The 13,613-nt window shown below is 40.0% G+C and overlaps 1 protein-coding gene and 1 long non-coding RNA gene across 4 annotated transcripts in view; one reads left to right on the top strand and one right to left on the bottom strand.

Annotated features, from left to right (window-relative positions):
- LOC146260414 (uncharacterized) overlaps positions 1 to 6,694 on the top strand; it is a 67,678-nt gene extending 60,984 nt beyond the window's left edge. For all 3 annotated transcript variants that reach the window (XM_084670022.1, XM_084670024.1, XM_084670023.1), the window contains one exon: positions 6,487 to 6,694. In XM_084670022.1, the coding sequence (XP_084526148.1) occupies positions 6,487 to 6,679 (193 nt within the window). In that variant the 3' untranslated portion in view covers positions 6,680 to 6,694. The remainder of the gene's footprint in view (positions 1 to 6,486) is intronic.
- On the bottom strand, positions 28 to 7,883 carry LOC146260413 (uncharacterized). Its single transcript, XR_014729508.1, has 3 exons — positions 7,303 to 7,883; positions 6,412 to 6,570; positions 28 to 343 (listed from the first exon to the last, which is right to left on the bottom strand). It is a non-coding gene; the product is annotated as an uncharacterized LOC146260413 (long non-coding RNA).
- Between the last annotated feature and the right edge of the window lie 5,730 nt (positions 7,884 to 13,613).

The following is a 13,613-nucleotide window of genomic DNA, read 5'->3' as shown; positions in this document are numbered from 1 at the left end:
CAGATATAAATGTATTGTTTAAAAGTTATGACCATTCTAGTGATAAATGAGAAAACTGGCTAAAGCATTTAGAATGACAAGATTCATTTCACATGACCACGTGTCAGATTCATTTGCATAAAATAAATTGTATCTGAAAATAACGGACACCTCCACTGAAATATGCATTTTTTGTGTTCAATAAAACACACACTTTATTTGTTTTAAACATTAAACTGTGAGGGGAATGATATCTCAGCAAAACATACAACAACAAACTTTCAAACTATATACTGTAAAAAAATTGTTTTATAAATAACTGCGAAACAGAAGATATATGAATGCATAAACTCAACTGCAATCCCTGTTGAGAGAGAGAGGGAGAAGACAGGGAGATAAAGAGGCAGGGGGAAGACAACACCAATAAACACATCCTTTTCCATCTAAGCCTTGTCGCGATACTGGTCACACTTAGATGACTGAGTGACTGAGTACTTTTACGATTAACATAGCCAGGCAGTGGTTCTCAAACCTGTCCTCAAGTACCACCTGTTCTGCATGTTTTAGATGTTTCCCTGCTCCAACACACCTGGGGCCCGTTCGTCGTAAGAGTTGAAGCTAAGCTAATCCATTGTCCCTTTAGCCCGTTAACATTAGCGAGCTAACTGAGAACCGCAAAAATCGGTTCGTCGACGGCTGATCCGCATCCAAATCATGTGGTTAATTTCAATCTAGCTAAACTTATCAGGGCAAGTGCACGAGCACGTCCTACTTCAAAAGGCAGGAAAGGTCGATCACCAAAACCGTGATTTTCTAACGGTATGATGGCGGAAAAGAGGAAAGAGAGAGCGGTGATATTCTCGCCATCTGAGCAAACTAATATAATGAGTCTCTACGAAGACGCATAAGCATATTATCATGGCTAAGTCAAACACCGCCACCACTGCCAGGGCAAGACAGGCATCTTGGCAAAAAAATTGCCGATAAACTAAATGCGTATTTTGGTAAAATGGCTCATCTTTAGTGCCTTATTACCCCGATCAATCAGATCACATTTCTTTAAATGTGCCTGCTGGCAGTAGGCTTAATGGAAATTAATCATTGAATGAGATCTTGCTAGCGAAAATTATGATATCAACTTTTTCAGAATAAGTATAAAAACAAGGCCAAAGAGTATAATTGATACGAATTCATAGACACTTATGAGGATATATGTAGGCCTACTGAAAGCGCATGTACTAGGGTGATATCAGGTCAAATGGGCCACTTTTTGGTAAATCGTTTGGGACAATAATACAATACCATATATGCCTTTTGCATGTATTTTTATGATTACTAATGACTGTTTTTGATCTTTTTTTTTAATGATGTAATAAAATATAATTATTTAGGCCCTACAGTTCTTGAAACATCAGCTGTGCCAACTTTTTTGGCACAAGCATTTTCAGGTAAAATGGACCAGCTGTTCAGGTAAAATGGGCCAGTGAAACTGCAAAGGGAAATTGTAATTTATCATCAAATTTACTTTTAAAACACAGTTGCTTATACAGCCACAAAACATTTAAACTGCATTAAACAAACATATTCATATGTGCCATAATTTAAAAAAAATGATCCTGAAGCCAAGACTCGTCACAGTTCCATATATATGTGACGATGTGCCCTCAATACCCAGCTTGACCAAAAGGCTCTCATACTGGTTAAACCACTGGCTAACCACCTCTTTGTTGAGTCCAGCAGCCCGTGCTGCAGACAGGACCTCTGGCTTGCACATCAAAAGCTCTGGGTTGTGCTTTAGAAAGTTCTTAAACCAGTAATATCCGGCCCTCCCTGCTGTCTTGGAGAAACCAGAAATGTTGTTCTTGGCTGCAAAATCAAAGGCCACTTGCCGGGCATCACGTTTTGTGAAGGGAAACCCCCTCTGCGCCAATGTGTTGAGGGTGGCAGCAAGCTCCCTTTTTGCCTCCTGTGGAAGGTAGGGCTTCTGCCCTGACACATGTTCACTGCCAGTCACCTTTCCACTGATGCGTCTTTGCAGTGTTGATTGCGGCACACCCCATGCTCTTGAAAAAGAGGTGCACACTCACTGTAATTCCTTTCTTCTCTCCCTCCATGTATTAATCTAAGGCCCCCTTCATCCTCTCCTCTTTCCACAGATTGTAATTGTTTGGCCTTCCTTTCCATCCCTGTTTTATCATTGTATCCTTTCCTCTCTGGTCCTTGCTCCTACTCTCTTTTCTCTCTCTTTCCTTCTCCCTTTCTCCTCTCCTCTCTCTTCCTTCTCCTTCGCCATACTCACTGTACATAAAATATCTACTACCATTATTACGGTTGGGGGGGTCATGGTGTGACACACACACACACCCTCACACACACTCCAACACGTGTATGTGTGTTTGTGAGTGACACAGATGATGGCCCATTTTATCTGAAACCATGTTGCCCATTTTACCTCAGTGGGTTAAGGTAAATTGGACCACCAAGAAAAACATAACTTTTTCAAAAAATAGGTTCATATACCAAACTAACAACATTATTTGTGATTGATGCCATCAAGACAGATATGCAGTTTTTATGTGCATGTAAAAAAAAAAAAGATTTATCATCCTTATAATAGTTTAATTAGATTTGGTATGCCAGGCTACTTACCATGCAGCTTTCTGGTGCAGTATTGTTTGAATTATTGGCCCGCCCACCATAGCAACCATAAAGCAATCAAATCCCCTGTTACTTGTCAGGGCTGGGATCCCCAAACCTTAAATGGCCCATTTTACCTGATATCACCCTATATATGTGTATATGCATGTAGGCCTATGTGTAAATCCCTCTTTGATTTCATTGACTGGGGCATGGCCAGGAATATGATCAATTGATTGATCAGCTGGTTAAGCGCCAAGTACACTTTTCTTACACCAACGCATGCTGTGGCTTTGCCAATGTTTTCTGCATCGCCTATACTGTATAAAAATGTAGCCTACCTGACGCGAAAAACCTGAAGGCTATGCAGAGAGTCTAAAGCACAGTAAAAGTTTCAAGTAGCTTTATTGTCCGTTTCTTCACGTCAAGACATAAGAAGGAATCTATATGACGTTTCCCACTCTACCACAGTGAAACATAAAAAGCACAGGCACAACAGATAAGACATTTCTTAGAAAATAGCGTTACATATTCACATACAGCAGCATAAGCTCATAAAGCATAGCTTGCTGCGGCGTGTGATATTTGCAATGTACGGCCCGAGAAGGTCTTGCAAATAAATGAGTCCTTGTCAGCTGAATCGATATTACTCAAACAAGAACTCATCCGTGTGAAATAAAGGATCTTGGCGATCGTGAAGAACTCTATTGGTATGGAAAGTTAATCGAACTATATCTCCTTGGTCAGCTGGGTCTCTCAAAAAGGGAGCTGCCAATTATTTTCCGGGGGTGTGGCAAGCTTATCCAGCTACACTTAAGTTAGCCTGCTCTCGAGCAGGTTAGTGCTAATTGATATGTTACTATGGTGATTTATCTAAACTTGCTTCTACGAACCAAAAATAGGGGCGTGTTTTATTTTAGCCTGAAAATTAGCTCGCTAAACTGCTTAGCGAGCTACGACGAATACCCCCCTGATTCAAACGCATGTTTGTTTGTTGTTCTACAGAGCTAGATAACGACCCATTTATTTGAATCAGGTGTGTTGGAGCAGGAAAACATCTCAAATATGCAGGACAGGTGGTAGCTGAGGACCGGTTTGAGAACAATGTGTTACAGGATTTTTTCCATTCTAGGGACATGGGTTGTGTGAAGTGACGACAAACGAGGGACTACATGGGCCTGTACTACGAATCAAGGTTTGGCGTTAGCGAGGTAACTTCAGGTTCAACCCCGGGTTTTCTTTACTACGACGGTGGATCACTTGTTACCGGGATAGATCGCCATGGTAACATATGCTGAACGGCTAACCTGGTCGGGAGCAGGTTAAGTTGGAGATCAGAGATCAACCGGTATAAAAACCCCGGCCACTAACTCATTCTTGACGATAATGTCGTCACCGTTCATAGAAGATCCTGTGGAGCTTGGTGCGCGGATAGTCAGAGGTGCGCTCAGAAGAAACAAAACATTTAGAGACTGACAAAACCCTTTCGCATTCCCTCATCAGTATCTTTCTGAAAGTTATAGGTTCTTAGCAGAGGGAATTACGTATATTGCCAGCTTCTTGAGCCGTATTTGGCCAATGCGACACATTGAAGCTGTGCACTCACAGTCCCACAGACTGTATGCATATCGTTTCGTTATTTCGCTATGGGTACTTTGATGGTGTGGGTGATGCAGCGAACCTGAGCAAGAACAAGGTCTGCTCTGCAATTTGCAACAGATTTTCTTTAATGGATGTTGCCACCATATTCTGATTAATGTTGTGATGAAAAAGAGATTTCCAAAGTGCCCTTTGTAAAAACTTTGGACTCTAATATGTTGACAAAATGAAGTTTTTCACTCAATGTTCTGATTTCCCTTCTGGAAATGTATGGAAATGATATCATATTTTACAACTGAACCCATTCTGTTGTCCTTGGGTTGCTTTGAGCCATTTTCTAATCATTTCCATATCAGAAGTTTGTTTTTTGTCCCCAATCAAAACCTTTCAAACCAAGAAGAACAATGGGTATCTGTACAAAGCTCTTCACAAGTGATGAATGATCATTTCACTACTTTCATTGAATTTTGATGTTTCATTCACTTTTATAGCATTTTTAGGACATTGAAAAAGATAAGTGGTGAAAACCCCCAGAAAAGATTCAAAAGGCACAACTAAAAAGCCACAAAAAGGTATTAAAAAGACCAAAACATAAAACAAAGTTGAACAAATACATCCTCATGTGTTCTCCTTTCCCTAGGAATACAGAAAAATGTGTGTCATAGTTTAGTGTCATTCATTCAGTCAATTACTATCTCTTCTCATATTCCAGTTTTTCTGTCTCCAGCCTTGTTTTTTTTATTAAAAGCCTCTTATAATCGAGCTCCAGGGTTTTTTTTTATACAGGGCCCCTCACATTGTCTGCTCCAACCTGATACAAAAGAACATTGTCCCTTTCCAAGGCACACTTGGTCAAAGTTGAAGGTGTCCATTTGACTATTACAAGGTTCATTGCTTATACCTTGTGTCTTGGCTTTGAAGTGGAGGCCCTAGGCTCAGGGGGAGGAAGACGTTCCTATTCCTGCTGAGTTTAACACCATAGCAATTTAATCAATTGAGTCATATTTGAAATGAGCACTTTAAGGACTTGTGTCTTATGTTGAGACCACCACCATTAGTAAGTTATCACAGACACTTCAATCACAGCCACACGTTCACACACTCTCACCATCTGTGTTGCAAGTGGTAAACACAACTCAAAAGTGTACCCCCAAAATGAGCAGGCAGACACAGTTTCCTTATCATCTAGGACCTCCACTTGAGAAAGTAAATGGTATATTGGATCCATATTCAGCAACCACATATGGCATACATACTGGCGTATGACTATTAGTTTCACTGTTACCTCTGTATGGCACAGTGGGACGACAGTCACTGCAGAGAACAGTAATACATTTCACTCCTACAATATTCATAAATAATTGTTGAATGAACATGGTCACATAGATTAGGCTACTTGAAACATACATATGCCTGGGCTTCCAACCTGCAGCCACCAGGGTCTGAAGAAATGCCCCCTTCCACTCCTTCCATCATGGGGTGACCCTGATAGATATCCTAAAAAAGGGACTAGTTCAGGCAATTCAGCCTTGTACTTGTTGGCCTTAGAATATGTACAAGTATTGGTTTACCGTTTTGAATTATGGTTTTATTTTTATTTTTTCCCACAATCGTTTGCCACTACAGGGTTGCCACTGCAGGGTTGCAACTAAAATAATACAGCAACAAAAGTTTAACATTGTGGAATGCACACGTGTAATTATGATCACATCTTCAATAAGTCATGTAGCTTACGCATTTACAGCTGCTATTTTCTGCCAGATTGGCTGCAGCGACTTTGTTGAATTTTGCCTATATTATACGTCTCTATTCCTGATATGATTGTATTACAATATTTCACGCAAGAGGAGCAGACAAAGTTTGTAAGATTGTCTGCTCCTCCACCGTGAAATATGCGGTTCTTGTTTCGTCCATGTTTGCGATTGGACATACGGTTCAAACACCGCCCCTTTATGTGAACCGCACGTCTCTAGATTGGAAAGATCTGGGTTGAGTTAGAGAATTGATAACCGCAGCCGTAGTACCGCTTATCGTGACTGCGATTGTTAGGCTTTGCGTAGCCGGGTAACTGAAAGTAATCCAGAGCATGTTGATCTTGATTTGTAGTACAGGCCCCTGGTTTTAGCATAATAATCTGATTATTATGAGTATTAGTGTTATGGGAAACAGAAACAAATAATATACATTGACACATACCCAGATGATGTTCCTGGCTGGGTAAAAGGTTCAATCTAATTTTTCCATCTCCTCCTCTTCCTGGTCTTCCTCCAGCAGTTCCTGGTTCAGTAGATCCTGTGTGGTGGTAATCAACAGTCAGCTGCGTCCTCCTCTTGCAGGGAAAGTCTTCCTTCACCTCTACAACAGAAAAATCATCAAATTGGTAGCCTGCAGTGTGTTCTTCCCAAATCTGATAAACCATAATGTTGAACTGTGGACAGCCCTTTCACACCTTCCTTGCGAATAGTAAGATACAAACATCCTAAAATCATGTCTGTATGATGGATGGGTATAGCTATCTGCAAAAATATAGAAGGATGTTTCATGACATGAGAAACTCAACAAGCTAAACTTATCCAATTACAGTAGCACACCAGTTTCCAGACAGTTCTGAACCTACCTATCCCAACCTCAGGCAAATGTACGGAAGCAACAACATTGGCCCAAAAAGTTACTGATCTTTAGCAAAAATATGACACAGTATTGCTAGTAACTATTTACTTCACACACACAAAAAAAGTTGATATAAGAAGAGATTTGCTGCTTGCCTGTCAACAAGCACCGATTGGGTGACGTCAAAAAACTAACTAGCAGCGTAGTTACTCCTCCGCGTAACCACCAAGGTTTTACTATATTCCACAATCGACTAAATTGCCCAAAAAAGTTATAAATATTTAGCTTAAAGTGTACATGGTGGTCTTAGCTAATGTTTTTTATCCAGGTTTCCCAAAATTAGCTAAATCGTTTTTCTTTTTGCTCACGTCACTCCAGTCCTAGTTCTACAAATAAATACTTCGTAACTAAAAACGTTTGACTTTTATTTTGAACAATGTTGACAATATTGATAACACGTGAAGAAACTTGTCTTACCTTGTATGATCGACTCAGTTTTCAAAATGAAGCAGTAAATCCAGCTCTTGCGGTAATCTTATACCATACCATAGATATCCTTGATATGTCTGTGCGGTCAGAAATACGACTCTACCAGCATTTTCAAAAACGTGTTTGTTTCGTTGTCACGGTGATGGTGCAGCTAAGATTGCTAACAAGCTTGGCAGAGAGAATAATATACATTTACCTAGCATCCACACCTCAAACAAGTTAACATAGACACAAAACTATAAGTCCAATAAAAAAAATGAGGATATTTTCCGAGACCCAAGACTCTGCCGAAACCAGAGATGTCCTTTATATGTCTGTGCGGACAGAAATACGACTCTACTGGCAGTTTAGAAATCGTCGTCCTTTGTCTGAGAAATGTGTCACTAGATTTGCATTGGTCTCTATGGGCGAGAGTTGGATTTTGTCTCGCTTTCGTGGGGCTCTGAAAAAATGTGTAAGTCTGTTGGATTCCACAGACTACTGTCTACGACCAACACATAATTAGCTATCTATTGATCCAAAAATGATGCATGAAGAGTGAAAATTGTAACAATGCTGGCAAACTAGAAATACTTTTTGAAACTGATTTCGAAGCTCCCCTGCACTCTAAGCGTTTCAGTTAGCACTCTAGACTCTCACAGACACCCATGTAAATATCTGAAAGGGTTTGAAAAACTAATGAAACATAATCAGTGATATAAAAAAAAGTTGAAAAGATATCAAAAGGCTGAATTAAAGAAAAAATAGTTGAGAGTTTTGTCAACATTTACAACAAAGTTTAAATGGTGGCTGTAGCTGAAAGATTGAGGAAGAAGAAGGATTTGAAAATTGAAGAAGTTTAAGAGGATGAGAGGATTTGAAAAAAAAAAACATGTTAAAAATATTATGAATATTGATATTTTTCCATTAAATCCAAAATGGAGGCCGCGTCAGTTCGGTTATTATGAAAAGTTATCAATGGCCAGGCTTGATATCTCACAAGACATCAAGAGACAAATAAATTACTTTATTAAGGTAAACACTTCAACAGTTATTAGCCAGTTATTAGTTTATGCTTCCTGTTCCTGTTTGGCGGCTTTTCTGCAGAATTTGATTGGCTGTACTGGACAAACGGTTTTGAAAATCAAATATCCTTCGATAACTTTTGTGAGGCTTGGTCTGAAGATCATATCTGGTAATTTTGAAGATTTGACAATTTGTAGGAGGAGTAGACTTTCAAAGGTTTTTGATAAAACCGGAAATAGCCAGAGGTGTCAAAAGTATTCACATTTATTACTCAAGTAGAAGTATAGATACTAGGGTTTAAAAACACTTCTGTAGAAGTTGAAGTATCAATTCAACATTTTTACTCAAGTAAAAGTATAAAAGTACTGGTTTCAAAACTACTTAAAGTATAAAAGTAAAAGTAGTAATGTACGGAGAAAAAAATACATTAAGAACAAAAGCTTCTGCACAAGGGTCTATAATGCACGGTCTACAATCCACCTCCCCCCAAAATATTTTTTTCAAAGGTCATTATGACTTGTTATTGGTGGCCAAATCTCGGCAAATCTTTGAGACGTCAACACCAAACTTGGTATGATGACTCGGAACTCTATTCTGAGGATGTCCACACAATTTGGTGTCATGTGATCACTGGGCATGGCCGCAGGAAGCAAAAATGTGTTTTGGCCAATAACTATTGATTTGTTTGCCTTTATTAAGTGATTCCTTTGTCTCATAATATCTTGGGACATCCCGTGTGTGACTCATAATAATTTGTGATAATAGCCGAATTGATGCTGCCGCCATTTTGAATTCATTGAAAAACTTTTTTTCTCTACTCCTCCTACAAATGTTGTCCAATCTTCACCAAATTTGGCAGATAAAATCTTCAGACCAAGCTTCACATGGTTTTTTTATTTTCTAAACCGTTTGCACCCTACAGGCAATCAAAATGTGCCATTAAGCCAGCAAACAGGAAGTTGGGTCGTATTTCAGCAAATCTTTGATGGATTCACACCAAACTTGCTGCGTGTACTCGATACCCTCTGGTTCGCAATGTTTGGAGGAATCCGCCATTACTGCTTGCAGTTATATTTATTAGGGGCCAAGCAGCGAAGCTACTCCTCCTACAAATTTTGTCAAATCTTCTTCAAAATTCCCAGACATGATCTTCAGACCAAGCTTCACAAAAGTTATCGAAGGATATTTAATTTTCTAAACCGTTTGTCCGGTACAGCCAATCAAATGCAGAAAAGCCGCCAAACAGGAAGTGAAGCCATATCTCAGCAGTTCTTTGAGGCAGTGACACCAAAGTTGGTAGGCCTACTCAGAACTTTATTCTAAGGCTGTCCTCCAAAAATGGTGTCATGTGACTGAAAGGGGGCGTGGCCGGAAGCATAAACGTGTTTTGGCTAATAACTGTTGAAGTGTTTACCTTAATAAAGTAATTTCTTTGTCTGTTGATGTCTTGTGAGATATCAAGCTTGACCATCGATAATATTTCATAACAACCGAATTGACGCGGCCGCCATTTTGGATTTCATGGAAAAGTGTAAAAACCTTTTACACGCCCCAAATTTTGTCCAATGTTTACTAAATTTGGCACAGATGATCTTCAGACCAAGCTTCACAAAGGTGTCTGATGGATTTTCCATTTTCGAAACCGTTTGTTCGGTAGAGCCGATCAAAGGCGGCGGCGAAGCCACAAAAGACACGTTAGAGCGTAACTCAGCAACCATTTTAGCGATTGTCACCGAACTTGGGTTCCATCGTTCCCAAGAGGAGCAGAGGAGGCCTGTGGTGTTATACCAGAAAAAAAACACTTTAAACACTCAGTAGTTTGGAACGCAAACAGATATTTCAACCAAACTTGGTGTGTTGCATGAGTGCAACAGGTTGTTGTGACTTAATTGTTGCACAAGTGCTATGGAGGCCATGTCCTGCTCTGGACTGCTTGGCCCCTCCATTGCTGCTTGCAGCTATATTTAGGATTCCTCCGTAAGGAGGAAACCTATTGTTATTGGTGGTTTTATTATTTGTAATTCTTGTACCATGGGAGTCAATGGCAGCCCCTAGACCCCATCGACAACTTTTTGTGAAATTTGGCACACTCATTAAGGACAGTTTCTTCTATACCTACACCAAGTTTCATGTCTCCCATTAGACCACTCTAGCGCCACCAATGGGTCAAAGTTGGACTTGTGTTTACACACGCAACTTTTGAACCGTATGACTCATTTTCAAAAATGAGGTACCATTGGATTCCCTGGATCAAGCCGAGTTCAACGCACACCATGGCGTTAATTTCCGGTTATATAGATTTCCCGCCATTTCCGGTTTTATCAAAAACCTTTGAAAGCCTACTCCTCCTACAATTTTTGTCATATCTTCTTCAAAATCACCAGAGATGATCTTCAGACCAAGCCTCACAAAAGTTATCAAAGGAATTTTGATCCTCATAACCGTCTGTCCGGTACAGCCAATCAAATTCATCAGAAAAGCCGCAAAACAGGATGTGAAGTCATGTCTCAGCAAATCTTTGAGATATCAACACTAAACTTGGTAGATCGGAGGAAGACACTACAACATGTTACCATGTGCAAAGGCAAATTCATATCTCAAAAAATGATTGATATAAAGCAAATTGAACTTATCGCTAACGCTAAAATTATGCTTTACACATCAGCCATTCAAAAACTGATACTCTGATTCAATCACAAGTTCATATGAAAACTCTTGAGAATGTTCATAACACAAATCTGTGAAAAAGTTGACTGTAAGATGAAAGGTCGATTTTTGGTGAATATTTGAAACATGCTTGCTTGGCTAATTTCTAGGCAAATTTCCAATGAATGTCTCCCTTGCTCCTCCCCGCGCGTGCTCCAAAATCTCACACACACTCAGCCTTCCCTTGACACACGCGCGGCCAAGACGCACACGCAACATTTCAGGAGAGTGTGGGCTGACCAAGCCCCCACTCATTCCTTGGTCTTTAGCAAAGGCCCATGTGGCTCTTGATGGTATTGCATTTCCGATTTTGTATGCAATGGTAAAAAGGTCTCAAATCCTGAAACATTGATAGTGTAGGCCGAGAAACACTTTAACAAAAGCCCATGTGGATCTTGTTGGTATTGCATTTCCGATTTTGTATGCAATGGTAAAAAGTTATAAAAATCCTGAAACATTGATAGTATAGACCAAGAGTAACTACCACACCACAAATGGCCCACCATTACCCATAGGTGGCGCTACAGGCCACGCCAAAAAGCACAAATATACAAGGCTTTCTGGAATGGATAGGCTCACCAAGCCCCCTCCCTTCACTTATTGGCTTGAAAAAAAGGCCCATGTGGCTCTTGATGGTATTGCATTTCCGATTTTGTATGCAATGGTAAAAAGGTCTCAAAATCCTGAAACATAGATAGTATAGGCAAAGAAACACTTTAACAAAAAGCCCATGTGGATCTTGTTGGTATTGCTTTTCCGATTTTGTATACAATGGTAAAAAGTTATAAAAATCCTGAAACATTGATAGTATAGACCAAGAGTAACTACCACACCACAAATGGCCCACTATTACCCATAGGTCTTCCCTTGACACACGCGCGGGCTTGGCAAGACGCACACGCAACATTTCAGGAGAGTGTTCCTTGGTCTTTTGCAAAGGCCATGTGGATCTTGATGGTATTGCATTTCAGATTTTGTTTGCCATGGTAAAAAGTTATCCAAATCCTGAAACATTGATAGTAAAGGCCAAGAGTAACAACAACACTTTAACAAAAGCCCATGTGGATCTTGTTGGTATTGCATTTCCGATTTTGTATGCAATGGTAAAAAGTTAAAAACATCCTGAAACATTGATAGTATAGGCCAAGAGTAACTACCACACCACAAATGGCCCACCATTACCAATAGGTGTCGCTACAGGCCACGCCCTAAAGCACAAAGCACTTCACTTCTTGTGAAGATTAAAGCGCTTCACTTCTTGGCTTGAAATAAAGGCCCTTGTGGATGTTGATGTTATTGCATTTCAGATTTGGTATCCCATTGGAAATTCTGCAGCATTGATTTTTCTATACAGTTACAATTTGTCAAGAATATACATTTTTCAATGGTTCGCAATGCTTTACACGTAAGCCAGTCAAACAAGTTCATATGAAGACTCTTGAGAATGTTTAGTACACAAATCTGAGAAAAAGTTGACTCTAAGATGAAAGGTCGATTTTTGGTGAATCTTTGAAACATGCATGCTTGGCTAATTTCTAGGGAAATTTACAATGAAATGTGTCCCCTGCTCCTCCCCGCGCATGCTCCAAATTCTCAGACACTCATTCTTCCCTTGACACGCGCGGGCTTGGCAAGACACACACGCAACATATCAGGACTGTGTGGGCTGACCAAGCCCCCACTCATTCCTTGAATATCAGCATAGGCCCTTGAGGACCTTGGTGTCATTGCATTTCCTACTTTGTATGCAATAGTAAAAAGGTCTCCAAATCCTGACACATTGACAGTACAGGCCAAGAGTAACTACCACACTTTACCCAAAGCCCATGTGGATCCTGTTGGTATTGCATTTCCGATTTTATATGCAATGGTAAAAAGTTTTTAAAATCCTGAAACATTAATAGTATAGGCCAAGAGTAACTACCACACCACAAATGGTCCACCATTACCCATAGGTGGCGCTACAGGCCACGCCTTAATGCATAAAGATACAAGGCTTTCTGGAATGGATAAGCTCACCAAGCCCCCTTCCTTCACTTACTGGCTTGAAATAAAGGCCCTTGTGGATCTTGATGGTATTGCATTTCAGATTTGGTATGCCATTGGTAATTCTGCAGCATACATTTTTCTATACAGTTACAATTTGTCAAAAATAAACATTTTTCAATGGTTCGCAGTGTTTGGAGGAATCCGCCATTACTGCTTGCAGTTATATTTAGGATTCCTCCGTAAGGAGGAAACCTATTGTTATTGGTGGTTTTATTATTTGTAATTCTTGTACCATGGGAGTCAATGGCAGCCCCTAGACCCCATCGACAACTTTTTGTGAAATTTGGCACACTCATTAAGGACAGTTTCTTCTATACCTACACCAAGTTTCATGTCTCCCATTAGACCACTCTAGCGCCACCAATGGGTCAAAGTTGGACTTGTGTTTACACACGCAACTTTTGAACCGTATGACTCATTTTCAAAAATGAGGTACCATTGGATTCCCTGGATCAAGCCGAGTTCAACGCACACCATGGCGTTAATTTCCGGTTATATAGATTTCCCGCCATTTCCGGTTTTATCAAAAACCTTTGAAA

Source organism: Hypomesus nipponensis, chromosome 13 (assembly GCF_054491055.1).
Source record: "Hypomesus nipponensis isolate SF chromosome 13, ASM5449105v1, whole genome shotgun sequence".
Classification (NCBI taxonomy): Eukaryota; Metazoa; Chordata; class Actinopteri; order Osmeriformes; family Osmeridae; genus Hypomesus; species Hypomesus nipponensis.
The sequence above is the reverse complement of the archived record's forward strand: the minus strand, read 5'-3'. Positions and strand labels throughout refer to the sequence as shown.